Source organism: Budorcas taxicolor, chromosome 12 (genome assembly GCF_023091745.1).
Source record: "Budorcas taxicolor isolate Tak-1 chromosome 12, Takin1.1, whole genome shotgun sequence".
Lineage (NCBI taxonomy): Eukaryota > Metazoa > Chordata > Mammalia > Artiodactyla > Bovidae > Budorcas > Budorcas taxicolor.
Genome location: NC_068921.1, coordinates 78,310,167 through 78,330,416, shown reverse-complemented (window position 1 = coordinate 78,330,416; position 20,250 = coordinate 78,310,167). Strand labels below are relative to the sequence as shown.

The window sequence follows — 20,250 nt, the reverse complement described above, 5'->3', positions numbered from 1 at the left end:
GAGCTCAGAATGATTTTGTTTTTTCAGCTTTAAAATATTAAATGAAAACAAACAAGAATTTGTAACAGAGATGTATATGACCCACGAAGTCTAAACTATTTACCATCTGGTCCTTTATAGAAAGGAAAGTTCTGCAAGAAAGGAACATGAAGGTCTTTTGTGCAAATTATGATGGCTGGATAGGGTAATGAAGTTCAATGTCTGTGCAGCATCACATAAGGCATCAGAACTGCAGCTGAACAATAACAGCTTTGTTTGAGGGTTAAAGTGTTTAGAGAGAGAAGAGGAAAGAGTAAAATCTGTATTGTTCCTTCACAGCTTCTATTTCCCTCATTTACAAAAACTGATATATTGATTGATATACTTGAGACTAGAGATACAATCACATGGTTGCACTCCTTAATCTCAGGATAGAAATGACAATTTTATAAATCTCTTAAAGTACAAGAACACTATTAGTACTATCAAACTCAGCATCAGTTAAATTTTATCTTAAATAATTTTCAATATTAAAATTTTCAGTAACTCAGCAGATGCATATTTTCCTTATTTTTGGTGATGTGACTTAGAAAAGTCCAAGCCACAACTCTAGAATATTTACATCATCAAGGAAAATTTCCAAGTAAAACTTTTCATCTTAATGTGGAAATGATTTTGTTACATTATTCTAGGATTTTACAAGATAGAAGTCACCTTTAGAAAAAAAAAGTGGGGTTTTTATTAGCTCTAAATAATTAAGGGTTACCTAACTAATGTGTATAAGTAGATTTAACTGTAAATATGTAAGGGAAGTCTGAATTATTGTACATTTTCATAATTCAATGTGGATTTCATACAGAGCAGAATTTCACCATTAAGAAAATAAACATTTTGTTCTTATTATTGACTGAATACTTGTAATTTCTATTTCAGGCATTTCTGGATTTTTTTTTTAAACCCTCTGAGCTTTTGAGACTTTTAATATAATTTCTTGATTTCTTTGCATGAGCCTGCTTTTCCAATAAGTAATGTATCCTTACAAATAAGAGTTTTTAAGGGAGGTGAATGTATATTTCAGGCCCATCATACATCTAACTATATGCTGTCTTTTTAAAAGGCAAGTTACCATGGAGTAGTTTAAATAGTAAAAAATCAGAATTCTTATACATGTAACCCCTGCCCAATATTAAAAAATGTTCTAGAAATAGAAAATAGATACCCCTGAATAAAAATTCATTTTGGGAAGTTAATCCTCAGTAGGTAAATATATACTGACACAGAATATAAGCAAGTTATGTCACTATTTATTTAAAATGTTGAATTGTACATTTTTCATAATATCTTCCTTCATTTTAAGAGAGTCTTTTTTGTGTGTGAGTCTAAAGGGGGATAAGACAAATGACTTAATGGCTAAAATGACCAGGTTTATTTCTTTTTTTCAAAAGCACTGATGATGTAGTTTCTGCCCCATGTCCTATGTGTGTCTGGATACCTTATGTCTCCATGGAAATGATGAGTGATATGGAATCCTGGCAAAATATGATCAATGGATTTATGTGAGGCTGTATTTTTTTCCTTAGACACAAATATGGTCTTTCTTGTACAGGGTTGTACATTTCTAACAACCATGTAATTCAATGTTTCTTGAACCCTTGACATGTGAAGTCAGGTCAGTCTTTGCTGTGGGGAGACTGTCCTGTGCCCCAGAGGACGTTCACAGCATCCCTGACACCCACCCACTGGATATCCACCCCTAACACGCCTTCCACGCCCCCTAGGGTGACCATCAAAATTACCTGTAAACATTATTGTCAAGCGTTTTCTGGGTGGTAAAGTTTGCCCTTGTTGAGAACCACTGATGTAAATGAAGGTAGGAAAAGTTTTTTCTGATGCCATTTTCATCAGAATTTGCTTAACTCATTTTTAATGGGTACCCAGATTTCATTCAGGCATTCAGAAAGAGAAAAACATACAAGAGTCTTGTTGACCTGTCGTAGTGGTGATTATACATGGTTTCCTCTGCATTTATACGTTCTGAGGGCCGAGAAGAAAGAAGCACCCGGTTCCCTGCCATGTAACCGTTAAGGGTATTCCGTGCCGAGCCAGATTTCACAGGCATTTCCGTTCCATCCGTCCCAGCATTCACAGTTTCCACAGCTACAGATTCCGTTCCCTGCAGCAGAGTACACAGGGCCGTCATCATCATGATAGAAAGGCACCACGTTATAAAATACGTCATTCCAAACCGTGGCTGTTCATCAGCAAGACCATTTCATTCATCCTCTGCAGATTTTCTGATTCTATTCTGGAACCATCTTATCTCATTTAGCAGCTATGGGAAATCTAATTTTTCACACAATTAATGGCCGCTGCTTGATGCCACCCTGTGGGTAGCATCTAAGAATGACCATCCTGTATCACTCCAGGTGGCTTCCAAGTCATAATTTCGTTTTCCTGTAGACAACAAGTTATGTCTGACTTATGAATAAATGTGGAAAACTACCAAGTCCCTTGGCATAGAATGAGGTAAGCTGAGGAATCAGAAGAGGAGCCTTGTTTCATAGGGGTGGACTGAAAGTGAAGGTCTTCACTGAAAGTGAAGCTTAATGACATGGAAGCTTTCATCTTTTACCTGCCACTGGAAATAAGGAGAGCAGATACATATGTCTCTTTTCCCTGTAACTTATTCAAGGGGATGTATTTTATTGACATAACTGATTATCAGGATTCAATAACTCGAGAAAGCAATAGCTATTACACTGCTAAGTTTTTTCATCGCTCACCCCATTCCTTGCAAACAACCAACACATCATCCAATGGTCTTTGGAAGAGGCACCTGGGACCTGTTTAAAGTAACATTCCATTGCCTACATCTGGCTCAAAGTAAAATGGTTGTCAAGACCGTTGTTTTCTCTTTTCTGCATAAATAGGGGAGAGGGGTTACTTTGTGGAAGTTTCCCAACAGCCATGTAATTTGGCTTTATTCTTGTGTATGCCTCTGGATTTGGGAATCAATGCCCCTCCCCTCCTGTAGTGACTTTCAATGAACAGTAGGTCTTGATTGCAAGGACGCTCTCCTGCCCTGCCATCTGCAGCAGGGCATGGCGAGTGTGGTCTCCACTGCCGACTATGACAAAGAACGATTAGGGTCGGTCGATAACGGCACCTGTGCAAATGAGCCCATCATGTTTGTCGCAGTCCCTGTCATCACAGTCGCAGAATTCTCCTGAAATGTACCATTCTTCAGCAGAACAAAGGCACTTTCCACAGTGGCAGGAGCCTGAAATCAGAAAGGGCACTACTTGCCGTCATCACTTAACTAAAGGTTTCGGTCGAGAACAGAATATCATCAATGCAACGACAGCGGACGTCTAATAACCTATCAAAGGGAAAAGTTTATTGACTAGCCAGTCACTCAGAGGGGAGCCTGACTTACTGTAATTCATAAAGGTTATCCAGGAAAGGCTTCATTATGGATCTAGACAGTCGCAATTAGCCTTGAGCAAATGTTCCATGGCCTCGCCTGGTTGAAATGTCAATGAGGGCAGAATGTGGCTGATTCTTATGGATGGCCTTCCAAAAAGGTGTTCAAAAATAGATGTTCGTTTTTTTCTTTTTTCTTTCTGAATTCAAGTGCACCTTAAAGGTGCTGTGTTATTTTATTTTTTTTAGGAATTGAATAGCAAGTTCTATTAGGTAGGGATGCATTTTATAATGAAAAGAACTACTAAACTATTGTGCTTACAATTCTGGATTTTCGTTTACGTGATTTTCTTTAAATAGGGACATGCCTGCATATTGGGTAGCTCTTTAAAGTGCCAAAAATACACAGATAGTAACTCATGTATATTTGACATATCAGATTTCATTCTTAGAATTTGTTGCCATAATCAAGAAAGGCTCTAATCCACTCAAAATGTTGATCTTTTGAGGGTCTTGGTCAAACTACCTTTTGCGTTATTCATGTCTCCTCTTTTTAATTAATTATTTAATTAATGTTATTAATTAAAAACTTCCTCTTTGGTTATTAAGAACATTTTGGTTTGCCCAGAAATAATTTTATTAGTTACTTAAATATATTTAAAAGAAAAGAAAATGTATGAGTTAAACGGTGTCACAAAAGGAGGTTCTCTCAGTCTAAATGTTTTCACCTGATGGCTATGAGATCCTCATGTGGTAAAATTTCAGCTACAACAAGGGTAAAGACAACTTTAAAATTTAAAGAAAACACTTAAGAAGGATTTACCCTTCCTTTTATTTCCTTGGATGGATTATTTTTTCCAAACGTGTTTTTCCTTTTACTAAAAGATGCTTATCACTAAATTGTTCTCGTCAAAAATCACCTTAAAAGATGGTGAAGTAGAAAAAAATATATTGGAAGATGAGCGGCAATCAATCATTAGTGCTTCTAGGAAACACAGTGCTTGAAAAATGAATTAAGAAACTGAGTGAGCCAAGTGGTTGAGAGAGAGGGATTTCCTAACATCACAGAATCCGGAAGGGATCCGTGTAAACACATCTCACGCATGAAGCACTATGTGGTATTTCATATCATGGAAATGGCTATCTGTATTTTAGCTGCAAAAATCCCCAAGAACCAAGTTAAATTTTCCACATTCCTTGTCATGCTCCTAAAGAAGAAGGTAAGGGAGTAGTCAGAACCGGTTATGAGTTGAGAGCTGGGTCTACATTTGTGAAGTCTTTGCTTAACCATAGCATAATTACATATAGTCTTGTCTTACTTTCCTGAGGGTCTCATTGATTTGCATTTCTTTGAGCAAATTTTAGACAACTTTCAGTTCTGATGGGTGACTGACAGCCTGGTGGTTGCTTAGGAACCAATGAGCAGGGCCCTCCTGGCTCAAGTCTGTGAAGGATCCTGGCTTCTTCTTGGTCTCATTCAGGTACACTGTTACCTTATTTTAGAAATGTATTTGTCATATTTTTAAAAACTTTCTTTCAAATTTCTAGGCATGGAAGTGTTTATCATAAGCTCACTTAGTAAACGGTCAGCGATCTGAGTGCAGACAAAAAAGACTTGGGGCATTTCATTGACTTTTCACGGTAACTGCTTCAGAAAATACCATTATTTCATTCTTTAATTCCATGATTATTGGAAGAATCTGGTTGTTTTCAGTTGTTTGTAAAATAGTTATCCCCTTTACATTCCAAAATTATTTCTACAAAGCAGCAGAAGTAAATGACTTTCTATGTTAATGATATTCACAATTATGCCTAGGATATCTTTTGTTGTCACAACTCATGAAAAGATCTCACGTTTCATTTTTAAACTTACCCCCTAGCCCTGAAGCTATTCTAATTACTGCTCTTGCTTCTGGAATGTTTAGCTTCAGGCTATAACAAAGTATTTTCCTAAAACTGGTGAAGCTCAGCTAGAGTTAATATGGTATCTTGGATGGACCGTTTGACAAGTAAACTCCAGTTCCAAAAGTCTACTAGAAGTGAAAAATGGGGATTGATTTTTGTATGTGAGATGAAAAAGTAGCTTTTCTCAGTCAGCGTTTTCCCCAGCTGCGTTGTTCTTTCTATTCGTGCCTCTCAGAGGTAGGAACTTTTTCTGCTTGTAAAATTAGGACTAGCATAGCGTGTAATACTAACACAGTGTTACCGGTATCAGGACCTCTTAGAGCCACACCTTTGTTGTAGAGTGCTCTGACTTGTTTTTATCAGTAGTCAGGGCTCAAACTGCACATGCGTAGAAAAGGAAACACTTAGGCAAAGGATTCTCAGACAGACACAAACACAGACCACAGGACTGCCAAGAGGAGACCAACTGTCCAGCTCCACCGGTTGGGCCCCACTCACACTCATGAGACCCAGTCCAGTCGAAGGAGGCAGCTGGCCCATCTTGGCAGGATCTCTGGGGCAGTAAGTTCGTAACCACATCACCTAACTCCTTTCTTGTCTGTCTTAGTGTAAGGACCCTAAACAGTGCTCTGGTCTTCCTTCTGTGCTGCTTGCTGGCTTCCATTCCTGAGCAATCAACCACCTTTTCTCATTTATCTTCAGAGCATCCTTAGGACATAAGAAAGGGAAAGAAATGAAATTCTTCTGCCTTCAAAGATGAGAAAATGGAAGTACATCAGTTAACCTAAGATTCCAATCTGATTCAGTCTACTCTTGCGTCTATCTGTGATGCTTCTCCCATGGGTGGGGGGAGGGGGACTTCCATGCAGTTTCAAAAATGATTTGTGCACCCCACAGATTCTGCCCAGACAGCCGCTGAGTGAGGCAACCAGAACACAGAGCAAAGCGTGGCTTCTGAAACATGATTTTTCACCCTTTCTCTTTTCCAGGCATGAAGAACAGGCTGGGTTGGGCCAGGGATGAGGGCTGGGTGGTGGGGGTACAGTGGACTTAATCTGGATGACAAGTATCAATGTAAGAGTGTAAGGGGTCATTGAATGACACACAATTAAGAACTGTCACACAACAGCATCTTTAAGGATATTAGAGGGCATGACCTATACTTAGGTGGAAGTTACAAGGCCAAGAAGGTTATTGTGTGTTCTTGGATCCAGAGGAATAAATCCCCAAACATCCTATGAATTGTATCACGCATCCATCAAAGGTAGCTAAGCTTAGGGGAGACCTGGCCCTGCGTTCATCTCCAGTTATTTACAAAAACCCATCGTGTGTCAGGGCAAGGCATCTCTGTTCGCTGCCCCATTGACAGAGTCGGACTTTCTTCTTCATCCATCAAGCCTGACAAAATGCTGCAACCCAACATCCCAGCAGGCAGACTTCACTACTGTCCTAACTCCTCCATCTGTTATGAAGGTCACAACAATGTATCTTGTTTTAAATTTTTCTATGGAGTGATTTATTGTCTTGGCTATCAATTTGTAAAGAAATAAAACGCTATTTCTTCATCGTCTCCTGAGGTGGCGGCTTTATTCACAGCTCCAGGGAAGCCCATGTTGCAGGTTCGTTTTTCTGCTGGAAACACTCAGCTGGGTCTGGGCTGCTAAACTGCTGGGCCCTGGGGATCTCAGGACCCTCTGCTCGCACCTGCCCCATCACAGGAGAAAGAAAAAGACTGATTTCCTTTGTGAAAGCCAGGGTGAGGGGTTTTCATGTACAAACTCGAGGGTAAAATACATGGCAAAATGGCAAGTCCATGAGATGTATCCAGAAATAGACGGCCCCCGTTTAAATAACGTAGAAGGGGGTGTCTCTTCTCAGCTACCGTGTTGAAGACCCTTAATCTGTTTCATGATTCTTTTCTTGTGGTTCTTGGGGTGCAGGTTCCTCCATGCTGACAAGGATAATATCTGCATCCCCGCTGTTCACTGAAAGAATACAATTCCACGATCTCATGTGTAACACCTTTTTTGCTCTACAATTCAGCAAGGATTCTTCCAGAACAGGAAGAAACAAAGGAGTCCACAGCCAACCACTGCCAACTAGGCATGCCAGCCTCATCACTAACACTGACCTCAAAATGAACATCCTTGAGGCTATAAGAGGTCCTGATACTGGTCACACTTTTACATTCCTTCCAAGTTTAAAACTCTCTACCCATTGAAGGGTAAACAAATAGTTTAGACAAATATGCTTTCCACTCTTCACTGATACCTGGATAGATTTCCACCACCCAAAGCAAACAATTTGAAAAGGTGTTAACTAGAGAGATTTTCTCATGCTGTTTCATTTTAAGGAAATTCCTTTGGGCTAATGTTTAGTCAGTCTATTTTTTTATACATATTTTCTACATTTATGATGCTTAAAAAATGAGTCTCTCTCTTCAGAATGTAATGAATTTAATCAGAATATTTATTCTACTTCTGAGGAAGTACTCCCCTGGCTATTAGGCAATTCTCTTTCTTCACTGTGTCTTCTTCAGAAAGGTATTTACCTGCTAATCCTGTCCCAGGGTATGTGTCTGAGGGTAAATGCAGCTTCAGCTTCAGCTCCACATTGGGAAGTGGGGATCATCTGTTCTGAAAGGAGCCTAGTGAGCTGGGAAGCCCCCAGGCATCTAGTCCCATGCAGAGCAGCTCTTGAACCTTCAGTGAGAACACACACACTTCCAGAATTTCCAGGTGTTTTCCAGCCACTCAATGCTTAATCGCTCCATCCTGTCTGACTCTGCGACCTCATGGACCCACCAGGCTCCTCTGTCCATAGGATTCTTCAGGCAAGAATACTGGAGTGGGTTGCCATTCCCCCCTCCAACGGATCTTCTGAACTCAGGGATCGAACCCAGGTCTCCTAAACTGCAGGCAAATTCTTTACTGTCTGAGCCACCGAGGAAGCTTTGCTTCCTAGCCAATAGCAAAGAGGAATGTGACAGCCTTTAAATGGGCCCATATGCACAGAGAGAGCAGGATTTTAAAGTCTCTTCGAAAATTTATACAAAAACATCAATATCAAGCTACCTAAAATTCAGGACTTCCCTGGCAGTCCAGTGCTTAGGGCTGGACACTTTCAAATGTATGGGTTCAATTCCTGGTCAGGGAACTAAGATCTTACATGCCATGTGTGGCCAAAAACAATAAAAATTAAAAATAATCAATTAAAAAAAACCCCTCACTTTGCAAAAAATATATATATAAAACTCAGTCTATTAATTAGTATTCTTTCTCTACTCAGAAAAAAAAAATGTGCCCTTTGGGGGTGGGGGAGGGGCATTGGGTGGGGTTGCTTTTCTTCTTGAGTTTATTTGTGGTAAATGTTTGATTGGGTTATTTGTTTCTATTCCATCAATTTGAAGAGTGTAACCACTTTGAAGGCTTCATTTTTTTTTTTGATATTAGGTTACTCATGTCTAGTTGGCACTAGTGGTAAAGAACCCATCTGCCAATACAAGAGACACAGGAGACGTGGGTTTGATCCCTCGGTTGGGAAGATCCCCTGGAGGGGGGCATGGCAACGCACTCCAGTATTCTTGCCCAGACAATCCCCTGGACAGAGGAGCCTGGCAGGCTACGGTCCATAGGTTTGCAAAGAGTCGGACACGACTGAAGCCACTTAGCACTCACGTGTTTCTATTGCTAATTCATTTACAACTAAAGAAAGCAGCATACAGGTAAATTTGAGACTTTCCTTCTGATAATACTTTCCATGATCCTGTGAATGGGAGAAATTCAAGCTCAAAGTCTGGTTGGAGTAGAGGACAGCATGGTTTCCATTCAGCCAGGAGAAGCCAGTTGTACTGACCATACTGCTGTACAATACAAACCACATGTAAGAACAGGGAACCCGTCCAAGCTCCAGCAGATACTCACCCTTTCCCGAGCACAATATGCCATCTGACGATTCACACAGACTATTGCTCTGTTCCTCCGTCAGGTTACACTTCCTCGGATGCTGGCAGAGTGTCCCGAACCATCCTTTCTCACAAACACAGCGACCGCAGGAACATGTCCCATGGCCTGCGAGGCAGTCACAGAGTGGGGCGAGAGGAGGAGACGGGTACACGGGCAGTGAGTCACACTCTTTAAAGGAGACATATGTAAACCAGGGAAATCTCGCCTCCTATCGAGCAAACACACTCTCCTTAGCCACAGTCGATCTGGCGTGTGAGTGTTTAAGAGAACTTCACACCCTAGTTCTAGCTGAACACAGTCCTCTTGAATGTCGCATCAGAGACGGGCCTCTGGAGAAAAATAAAGCTTGGAACAAATTAAAATGGAAGGTGGCCATCCTTTCTGGATACACAACAGGGTCCGTTTGCATCGTCACCAGGATGGAGTCCCCCAGCTTGTCCTCACTGTGCATACCCTGACACCCACACTGATCCACTGCCTGCCACATTTCCTGATCCCTCTCTTACTTCCAAATAAAAACCAAAGGTTAACTTCCATACGAATGGCATCCAGTATTATACGCCTCTCTCCCCATGCCCCTCTGTTTGCTAATAACAACAGATGTAAGTGTAAGTAATGGTGTCTCCCTATTATTGAGTAGAACTTAAAAACAGCACCAGGCTGAGACTCATATTTTTTTTCCCCTTTTGTTTGTGTCACTGGTTCCTGGTTCGGGGATGTTTATCTTTGGTGTAGATGCAACATGATATCTGTGACAGTTACACAGTGGCATATACATCGGGCCAATTGCTGGCCACCAACAGCCCATGTGATTACATCATCTTCCATGTTCGTTTCTCTTTTTTCCAATCAATGCTCTATTCTTTTTACCTCTATGTGTATTATCTGATGGCCAGATCTCTCCAAAGAAACAAACAAAACAGCTATTTGTTTGGCAAATTCTTCCTAATGATTATATACAGAGCATTTCTCTAGCACCAGGGAATGCAAAGTCCAATGTGAAAATGCGAAAAAAAAAAAAAAATCAAATGAAAAATCATGGTGGCCTCTGCCCTACATTCCAGGGACATATCAAATCATCATCCAAACTGGTCAGGCCCTCTGATCTCTTGAGACCATTCTGCCTTGACCATTTGCTCTGGCAGGATCTTCAAGGGTAAACATATTCCATCTGTCTCCTCCTACACTCAGGTCTGCCCAGGGAGGTGGTGGCCAATATTTAATTGCTTGCAATTCATTATTAAGACTTATAGAACCTAACTACCCATGAATGCAGGTGATGGCTCCCCATAACACATGACCATCTGGAAGTGAATCAAAAGCAACTGGGAGGAAAATTTAAGAGACACCTAGATTAACAGGCCTATTTCTTGACTATATGCTAATTTATTGAACTGCATCTCACCATAGCCCATTGAATCAAGCATTATCACATTTTATAGTCAAGAACCTAAGGCTTAGAGAGATGAAATAGTTCAGTTCAGTTCAGTTCAGTTCACTCGCTCAGTCATGTCCAACTTTTTGCAACCCCATGGACTGCAGCATGCCAAGCCTCCCTGTCCATCACCAACTGCTAGAGTTTACTCAAACTCATGTCCATTGAGTCGATGATGCCATCCAGCCATCTCATCCTCTGTCATCCCCTTCTCCTTCTGCCTTCAATCTTTCCCAGCATTTGGGAAGGGTCTTTTGAAAAGGGTCTGTTCAAATGAGTCAGCTCTTTGTATCAGGTGGCCAAAGTATTGGAGTTTCAGCTTCAACATCAGTCCTTCCAGTGAACACCCAGGATTGATCTCCTTTAGGATGGACTGGTTGGATCTCTTGCAGTCCAAGGGACTCTCAAGAGTCTTCTCCAACACCACAGTTCAAAAGCATCAATTCTTCAGCACTCAGCTTTCTTTATAGTCCAGCTCTCGTATCCATACATGATTAAATAATTTTGCCTCAAATCACAAAACCATACAAGATTAGAACCTGACTCCAGTTTTCCCTAATTTCAGTGTTTCCTCATTTTCCACATGTCACAATGCCTACACCTTTCATTATGGAAAATAAACCATGACTACTAGACTTCCCTGGTGGCCCAGGGGTTAAGAATCTGCCTGCCAATGCAGGGGACACGGGTTCTATTCCTGATCCGGGAAGATTCGACATGCACCTAAGGCTGAGCACTGCAACTACTAAGCCTGTGCTCGAGAGTCCAAGCTCAGCAACAAGAGGAGCCAGCACAGAGAGAAGCTGGTACAGTCCAACCCGAGCCTAGCCCCAACTGGTCACAACTAGAGAAAGCCTGAGCAGCAACAAAGACCCAGCACAGCCACTAAGGAAATAAAGATTTTTTAAAAAATAGAGTGTAACTCTTAAAAAGCCAACAGACAATGACTATCAATTTGAGACATGTAGGAGACTTTTCTTAATCCCTGTCTTTTTAAATAGCTGCATAGTGTAAGGGATGCATTTGACATTCATGGGTACTTTCCTTTTAAAAAGTCTCTCCTGAGTTGGTTTTCATGACATTGAACTTGCCTTATCCTTTCAACTCCTCCTTTGTCTATTTATTCCTCTACTTTTTGCCTGACCGGATCAATGTAGGAATCCCCTGACTGTCCAGCCTTAATCATCTTCTTTCGTCTATCATCTCCCTCTTGAAAAATTCATCAAATCATAGGACTTTAGCTAACCACAGTGATCCAGCCCTTGAATCTCTCCTAAGTTCCACACTTGTGATTTCATACATTATGTTCTACTAGCATCCAAAAGCTACCTGGAGCCCTGTATACATAATTTTCTTTCTAAGAGCTACTTTTCTGTGTAGCCCACCCCTTCAAGCAGCCCAGCTCTTCTTCTGGTCAACCAGTTCAAAATGTTTTGGATCATATTTCAATCTCTCTCACTCTCCTCATTTAAGAAGTTGCCAGGTTCTGTTGAAACAACCCCTGAAATCTGCACTCCTATCACTATCAGAGGGCTTCCCAGGGGGCACTTGTGGTAAAGAACCCGTCTGCCAATGCAGGCGACGTAAGAGATGCAGGTTCGATCCCTGGGTCAGGAAGATCCCCTGGAGGAGGGCAGGACAACCCACTCTGGTACTCTTGCCTGGAGAATCCCCATGGACAGAGGAGCCTGGCGGGCTATAGTCCCTAGGGGTGCAAAGAGATGGACATGACTGAGCAACTTAGCAGGTACACGCATCACCATCAGAAACCTTTGAGAAACCTTCGATCATGTCTTTCTCCAGTGTTCTGGCTCATGACATAGCTTTGAGATCTGGGACTATGTGACTCCCTAATACTAACTGGAAGAAGTTCACCCACTCTAACCTTCTGTGTCTTAGGTTCATAACATAGAGCCCCAGCTGCTTCTCCAACCTTACTTCCTGTCCCCTCCAAACACTTCCTGATCCACTCATCCTTCCCTATGTAGCTCTGGGGTTTTCCTGACTTCATGACTTTGCCAAAATAGGAATCTACTCTATGCAACCAGATCCTGCTGAATTTTCAAAGCATAGGGGCAATGACTGCCTCTGGAAGATTTTTCTAATATCCCCAAGTGAAATTCATCTTCTCCTCTGAATTTCTACACCAACTTATTTTTCAACTTTACGGTGTAACTTTTTTTCTTCCACCTTGCGATATGCAGTTATGTAGCAGATAAACCTGTTACCTGACAGAACTCTTTGACAGTAGGAATCACTTCTGATAAATCATTGTAGTCTTCAGAGTACCAAGTACTCTGCCTTATACACAGGGGATCCTCCAAAAACACTTGTGGAGTGAGGTTTTTTTCCTACAAAATTCTCTTCTCTTTTTCCCACAAATTCCAACTGACAATCATAAACTGAATCCAGGACATGTTTGCAGGTCATCTGGTTAATAACGGGTGGTTCAAAGTCAACAGACAGCTTTTAGATGGTTCTGTTTTATCTACGTCCTGTAGAGTGGAATGAAGTTAGCAAATCTGTGCAAGAGTTACATACTCAAGTAACAGTTATGGAACCAATTCCATCTTGATTTCCCCAATAACACAAAAGTCTACTTAAAGTGAAGTCTACTTTAGAAGTTCAGAACAAGTTATCCACCTTTACTGTGTATGTATGTGAAAGCTGCTCAGTTGTGTCTGATTCCTTGTGACCCCATGGACTGTAGCCTGCCAGGCTCCTCCATCCATGGGATTCTCCAGGCCAGAATAGTGGAGTGGGTTACCATTTCCTTCTCCAGGGGATCTTCCCGACCCAGGGATGGAACCCAGGTCTTTCTAATTGCAGGCAGACTCTTTATGATCTGAGCCACCAGGGAAGCACCTTTGGAGGCAGATAATGTGTGGTGAGAAGAAGAAGGAGGAGGAGGGGGAGGAGGAGGAGGACGAGGAGGACGAGAAAGAGCTTTTAGTACCAATCTCATGAAGTGATGGACTTTTCAAATGTTTATGTTTCTTACTAACTCTGGGTTAGTAAGCATTACCATCATTTGACATAAATGGAATAATTTAATCTCTATGGCAGAGAAAGACACTCTGCTTTTGATTTAGGATATCACTGAGAATGAATAAACAATTGCTCACCACAAGTAATTTAATATATAATTTACATGCAAGGAAATAGGACATCGTTTTTCATTTATTAGCTTATTTATCACACCCTTCCATATAGTCAGGTTGGCATCTTGCCCAGACAATGGTCAAAATGCATTGGGATTTAAAAGTGAAAGTTGCTCAGTCATGTCCGACTCTTCGTGATTCCATGGACTATACAGTCCATGGAATTCTCCAGGCCAGAATACTGGAATGGGTAGCCTTTCCCTTCTCCAAAGGATCTTCCCCACCCAGGGATCAAACCCAGATCTCCCACACCGCAGGCGGATTCTTTACCAACTGAGCTACAAGGGAAGCCCAACAGTATTTAAACGTTTTGCCATTTACATGACTTCTCTTTACTCAAAAAAATTTAAAGCTTTTAATACTATCTTCTTTATAAACTAATAATTTAGGCATCCATTCAAAAACTTTTTTATTATGCACCAGGTATTATATCAGCTCCACTCTTAGGGGCTTCCAGTCTACTGGGAAGAAAAGAAATAACAACGTGGGAACAAATACACTTGAGCTAGGAGCATTAAAGAGGGTGGTGGGATATTTGGCAGAGAGAGCATTATTAACTGGAGGAATCAGCTCTCTGACACCCATGGGCTGAGAAGGAGCTAGACAGTCAATGTTCTGGAAAAATGAAAATTCTCAGAATAAGAAAGAGCTGGCATGTTATAGGCAGTGGGGGAAAAAAAAGTCAGTGTATTTGAAGAATAATGAGGAAGAAAAAATGAAAAAAAAAAACAATAAAGTTGGAGAAATATTTAGGAATCAGAACATAGCAAATTATTCATCCTTGGTAAGGCATTTAGATTTCATTCTAAGAGGAAGGGGAAATCATAGACAGGTGTTATGCAAGAGAGTGATGTGTTGTAATTTACAGTTTGCAAATACATTTTGGCAACTGGGTGGGAGAGATTCTGGTGTGTTGGGAAGCGGTGAGGATGGGGAAAGTGAGAGGGTGTTGCAGAGACCAGGCAAAGGGTGATGCAGGCTTCAACAAGGCTGGTGCCGATGCCGACAGGGAGAGCTGGCTGAGATCTCCTTTGGTGGGGGTGCCTATGGCACTTGCTGGACTGTATGTGGCAGGTGAGGGAAAGAAAGGCTGAGTTTTCTAACAATGCAGCCTAATAGACAATGGAACTGCAGGAGGGAGAGCTGAGAGCAGAACATCAGCTCCATTTTGAACCGTGTGTGTCTGAGATGCTCTTAAGACAACCAAAGAGAGGCCAAGAAGCAGCTGACACAGACCTGGCATTTGACAGGTTGGCATTAGGGCTGTCCATGCTGGAGTCTCCCAAAGGAGATGGCATTTAAAGCTTTGGAAGTCAATGAGGCCACTTAGGAAGAAGTAAATCTTGAGAAAATCTGATATTTATGGTAGGGTAGAAGGTGGAAGCCAGACAAGTAGGATTATCCAGGAAAGAAGGAGAAAAATATGATGATTATGTTGTCTTATAAAATAACAAGGAGAATATTTCATAAAGGAGACCTACTGAGTGGAAAAATACTGAAAGTCAGAGTTAAAAAAAAAAAAAAAAGATGATAAAAACCACCAGAGTAGTTTCAGTCAACTTTTGCCAGATCCACCCTATTCTGTTGACTCAGGCCAATGGAACACCCAGGGGTGGCAGAACTGGGAGAATAGTCTATTCACATTCAGGGAGAACGGCATCTCTCCTTGGGGGTAGAATTCACAGTGCTGTTATCTGTGATGTGTACATGTTTGCTCAGTTGCTCAGTCATGTCTGACTCTTTGCAACCCCAGGCACTGCAGCCCACCAGGTTCCTCTGTTCATGGGATTTCCCAGGCAAGAATACCATAGTGTGTACCATTTCCTACTCCAGGGGATCTTCCTGACCCAGGGATTGAAGCTGTATCTCCTGTATTGGCAGGTGGGTTCTTTAACCACTGAGGCACCAGGAAAGCCCTATCTATGTAATAAGCATGTAACAGATCATTCTAGAACCTGTAGGGAGAACCAGCCTAATGAAACATTTGAAGTCTACTAAATCTGCCTTCGGCTGCGGGCGGCTGCGACGGTGCACAGAGCGTGGCTGAAAGGAGCTACCCCACGTCCGAGGTCAAGGGCAGAAGCCTGGAGGACCCCATGCCCGAGGGGTGGCGGCCAAGTGGAGTTACCCCACGTCCAAGAAGCTGTGGCTGAGCGGGCGCAGGAGGGCCTAGAGGAGCTACTCCATGTTCAAGGTCAGGAGGAGTGGTGGTGAGGAGATACCCTTCGTCCAAGGTAAGGAGCAGCAGCTGCGCTTTGCTGGAGCAGCTGTGAAGAGATACCCCACGTCTAAGGTAAGAGAAACCCAAGTAAGACGGTAGGTGTTGCAAGAGGGCATCAGAGGGCAGACACACTGAAACCATAATCCCAGAAAACTAGTCAATCTAATCACATGGACCACACCCTTGTCTAACTCAATGAAACTAAGCCATGCCCTGTGGGGCCACCCAAGACAGGCGGGCATGGTGGAGAGGTCTGACACCAGGTGGTCCACTGGAGAAGGGAATGGCAAACCACTTCAGTATTCTTGCCTTGAGAACCCCATTAATGTATGAAAAAGCAAAATGATAGGATACTGAAAGAGGAACTCCCCAGATCAGTACGTGCCCAATATGCTACTGGAGATCAGTGGAGAAATAACTCTAGAAAGAATGAAGGGATGGAGCCAAAGCAAAAACAATAACCAGCTGTGGATGTGACTGGTGATAGAAGTCCGATGCTGTAAAGAGCAATATTGCATAGGAACCTGGAATGTCAGGTCCATGAATCAAGGCAAATTGGAAGTGGTCAAACAGGAGATGGCAAGAGTGAACGTTGACATTCTAGGAATCAGCAAACTAAAATGGACTGGAATGGGTGAATTTAACTTAGATGACCATTATATCTACTACTGCAGGCAGGAATCCCTCAGAAGAAATGGAGTAGCCATCATGGTCAACAAGAGTCCGAAATGCAGTACTTGGATGCAATCTCAAAAATGACAGAATGATCTCTGTTCGTTTCCAAGGCAAACCATTCAATATCACAGTAATCCAAGTTTACGCCCCAATCAGTAACACTGAAGAAGCTGAAGTTGAACGGTTCTATGAAGACCTACAAGACTTTTTAGAACTAATACCCAAAAAAGATGTCCTTTTCATTTTAGGGGACTGGAATGCAAAAGTAGGAAGTCAAGAAACACCTGGAGTAACAGGCAAATTTGGCCTTGGAATGTGGAATGAAGCAGGACAAAGACTAATAGAGTTTTGCCAAGAAAATGCACGGGTCATAGCAAACACCCTCTTCCAACAACAAAAGAGAAGACTCTACACGTGGACATCACCAGATGGTCAACACTGAAATCAGACTGATTATATTCTTCGCAGCCAAAGATGGAGAAGCTCTATACAGTCAACAAAAATAAGACCAGGAGCTGACTGTGGCTCAGATCATGAACTCCTTATTACCAAATTCAGACTGAAATTGAAGAAACTAGGGAAAACCACGAGACCATTCAGGTATGACCTAAATCAAATCCCTTATGATTATACAGTGGAAGTGAGAAATAGATTTAAGGGCCTAGATCTGATAGATAGAGTGCCTGATGAATTATGGACGGAGATTCGTGACATTGTGCAGGAGACAGGGATCAAGACCATTTCCATGGAAAACAAATGCAAAAAAGCAAAATGGGTGTCTGGGGAGGCCTTATAAATAGCTGTGAAAAGAAGAGAAGCAAAACGCAAAGGAGAAAAGGAAAGATATAAGCATCTGAATGCAGAGTTCCAAAGAATAACAAGAAGAGATAAGAAAGCCTTCTTCAGCAATCAATGCAAAGAAATAGAGGAAAACAACAGAATGGGAAAGACTAGAGATCTCTTCAAGAAAGTTAGAGATACCAAGGGAACATTTCATACAAAGATGGGCTCGATAAAGGACAAAAATGGTATGGACCTAACAGAAGCAGAAGATATTAAGAAGAGGTGGTAAGAATACACAGAAGAACTGTACAAAAAAAGATCTTCATGACCAAGATAATCACGATGGTGTGATCACTCATCTAGAGCCAGACACCCTGGAATGTGAAGTCAAGTGGGCCTTAGAAAGCATCACTACGAACAAAGCTAGTCGAGGTGATGGAATTCCAGTGAAGCTGTTTCAAATCCTGAAAGATGATGCTGTGAAAGTGCTGCACTCAATATGCCAACAAATTTGGAAAACTCAGCAGTGGCCACAGGACTGGAAAAGGTCAGTTTTCATTCCAATTCCAAAGAAAGGCAATGCCAAAGAATGCTCAAACTACTGCACAATTGCACTCATCTCACATGCTAGTAAAGTAACGCTCAAAATTCTCCAAGCCAGGTTACAGCAATATGTGAACCGTGAACTTCCTGATGTTCAAGCTGGTTTTAGAAAAGGCAGAGGAACCAGAGATCAAATTGCTAACATCTGCTGGATCATGGAAAAAGCAAGGGAGTTCCAGAAAAACATCTATTTCTGCTTTCTTGACTATGCCAAAGCCTTTGACTGTGTGGATCACAAGAAACTGTGGAAAATTCTGAAAGAGATGGGAATACCAGACAACCTGACCTGCCTCTTGAGAAACCTATATGCAGGTCAGGAAGCAGCAGTTAGAACTGGACATGGAACAACAGACTGGTTCCAAATAGGAAAAGGAGTACGTCATAGCTGTATACTGTCATCCTGCTTATTTAACTTCTATCATGAGAAACGCTGGACGGGAAGAAACACAAGCTGGAATCAAGATTGCCGGGAGAAATATTAATAACATCAGATATGCAGAGGACACCACCCTTATGGCAGAAAGCGAAGAACTAGAGCCTCTTGATGAAAGTGAAAGAGAAGAGTGAAAAAGTTGGCCTAAAGCTCAACATTCAGCAAACTAAGATCATGGCATCTGGTCCCATCACTTCATGGGAAATAGATGGGGAAACAGTGGAAACAGTGTAAGAGTTTATTTTGGGGGGCTCCAAAATCACTGCAGATGGTGACTGCAGCCATGAAATTAAAAGACGCTTACTCCTTGGAAGAAAAGTTATGACCAACCTAGATAGCATATTCAAAAGCAGAGACATTACTTTGCCAACAAAGGTCCGTCTAGTCAAGGCTATGGTTTTTCCAGTGGTCGTGTATGGATGTGAGAGTTGGACTGTGAAGAAAGCTGAGCACCGAAGAATGGATGCTTTTGAACTGTGGTGTTGGAGAAGACTCTTGAGAGTCCTTTGGACTATAAGGAGATCCAACCAGTCCATTCTGAAGGAGGTCAACCCTGGGATTTCTTTGGAAGGAATGATGCTAAAGCCGAAACTCCAGTACTCTGGCCACCTCATGCGAAGAGTTGACTCATTGGAAAAGACTCTGATGCTGGGAGGGATTGGGGCCAGGAGGAGAAAGGGATGACCGAGGATGAGATGGCTGGATGGCATCACGGACTCAATGGACGTGAGTCTGAGTGAACTCTGGGAGTTGGTGATGGACAGGGAGGCCAGGCGTGCTGCGATTCATGAGGTCTCAAAGAGTCGGACAGGAATGAGCAACTTAACTGAACTGAACTGAACTGAAATCTGCCTTCACTTGGCTTCCCAAGTCTTCATACAGGTAAGCAATTTTCCATTTGATTTTCATTTCCAAGGCCATTCATCCTCTCCTGGCATCTGGCAACCCTCCCCCCACCCCACATTCATGATTTTTCTTTCTATTCTCTTCCTTTCCCCTACACCAAAATATTCACCAAGAATGCTCTGGATGTGTGTGGTCCAATGTAGTGATCACTAATCAGTGTGACTATTTATTAAAGTTCAGTGAAATTTACAATTCAGTTTCTTAGCCACGCTAGTCACATTTCAAGTGTTTAACAGCCACACATGGCCAGTGGCTACTGTGTTGAAAAAGGCAGATATGGAACATTCCCATTATCTTTGAAAATACTCTTGAGTGGTGATGTTCTAAGCAATGACATTTCCAATGAATCCATTGGCTCTGAGACACACTTTCTTAATACACTGTAATGATGGTGCTCAATTCAGTAACTGACCCACATGAATGGATCTAATTGCATCAGCTACAATTAATACATACTGTCTGCCCAATACTCTTTTTACGTCGTTAATAATAGGAGGACCCTCATTTTTTTCATGGAGATGCTGATATGTTCATCTGGAAAATATTTGATTACTCAGGCTCCTTTTGACCTAGAGTTGCCCTTAGGACTTAACTCTATTAAGGGAGATAAAAAAGAAAATCTCTTGGGTAAAGTTTCCAGGAAAGCTATTGTCATCCAAAGAAAATGAGACAGACTCAGCTAGCGCATATCTTTTGCCCCTTTGTCCTATTCTTTCCCCTTTCTTCTTTCCTAGAAGATGGGCACAACAGGAGGTTTTCAA

General features: G+C 41.9%; 1 protein-coding gene across 1 annotated transcript in view; it reads right to left on the bottom strand.

Moving 5' to 3' along the window:
• Positions 1 to 1,986: 1,986 nt before the first annotated feature.
• The window catches only part of ITGBL1 (integrin subunit beta like 1), a 220,320-nt gene continuing 202,056 nt past the window's right edge, over positions 1,987 to 20,250 (bottom strand). The window contains exons 9-11 of the mRNA XM_052650281.1: positions 9,231 to 9,377; positions 3,146 to 3,259; positions 1,987 to 2,152 (exon numbers count right to left, since the gene is read on the bottom strand). Coding sequence (XP_052506241.1) covers positions 2,061 to 2,152; positions 3,146 to 3,259; positions 9,231 to 9,377 — 353 coding nt within the window. The 3' untranslated portion in view covers positions 1,987 to 2,060. The remainder of the gene's footprint in view (positions 2,153 to 3,145; positions 3,260 to 9,230; positions 9,378 to 20,250) is intronic.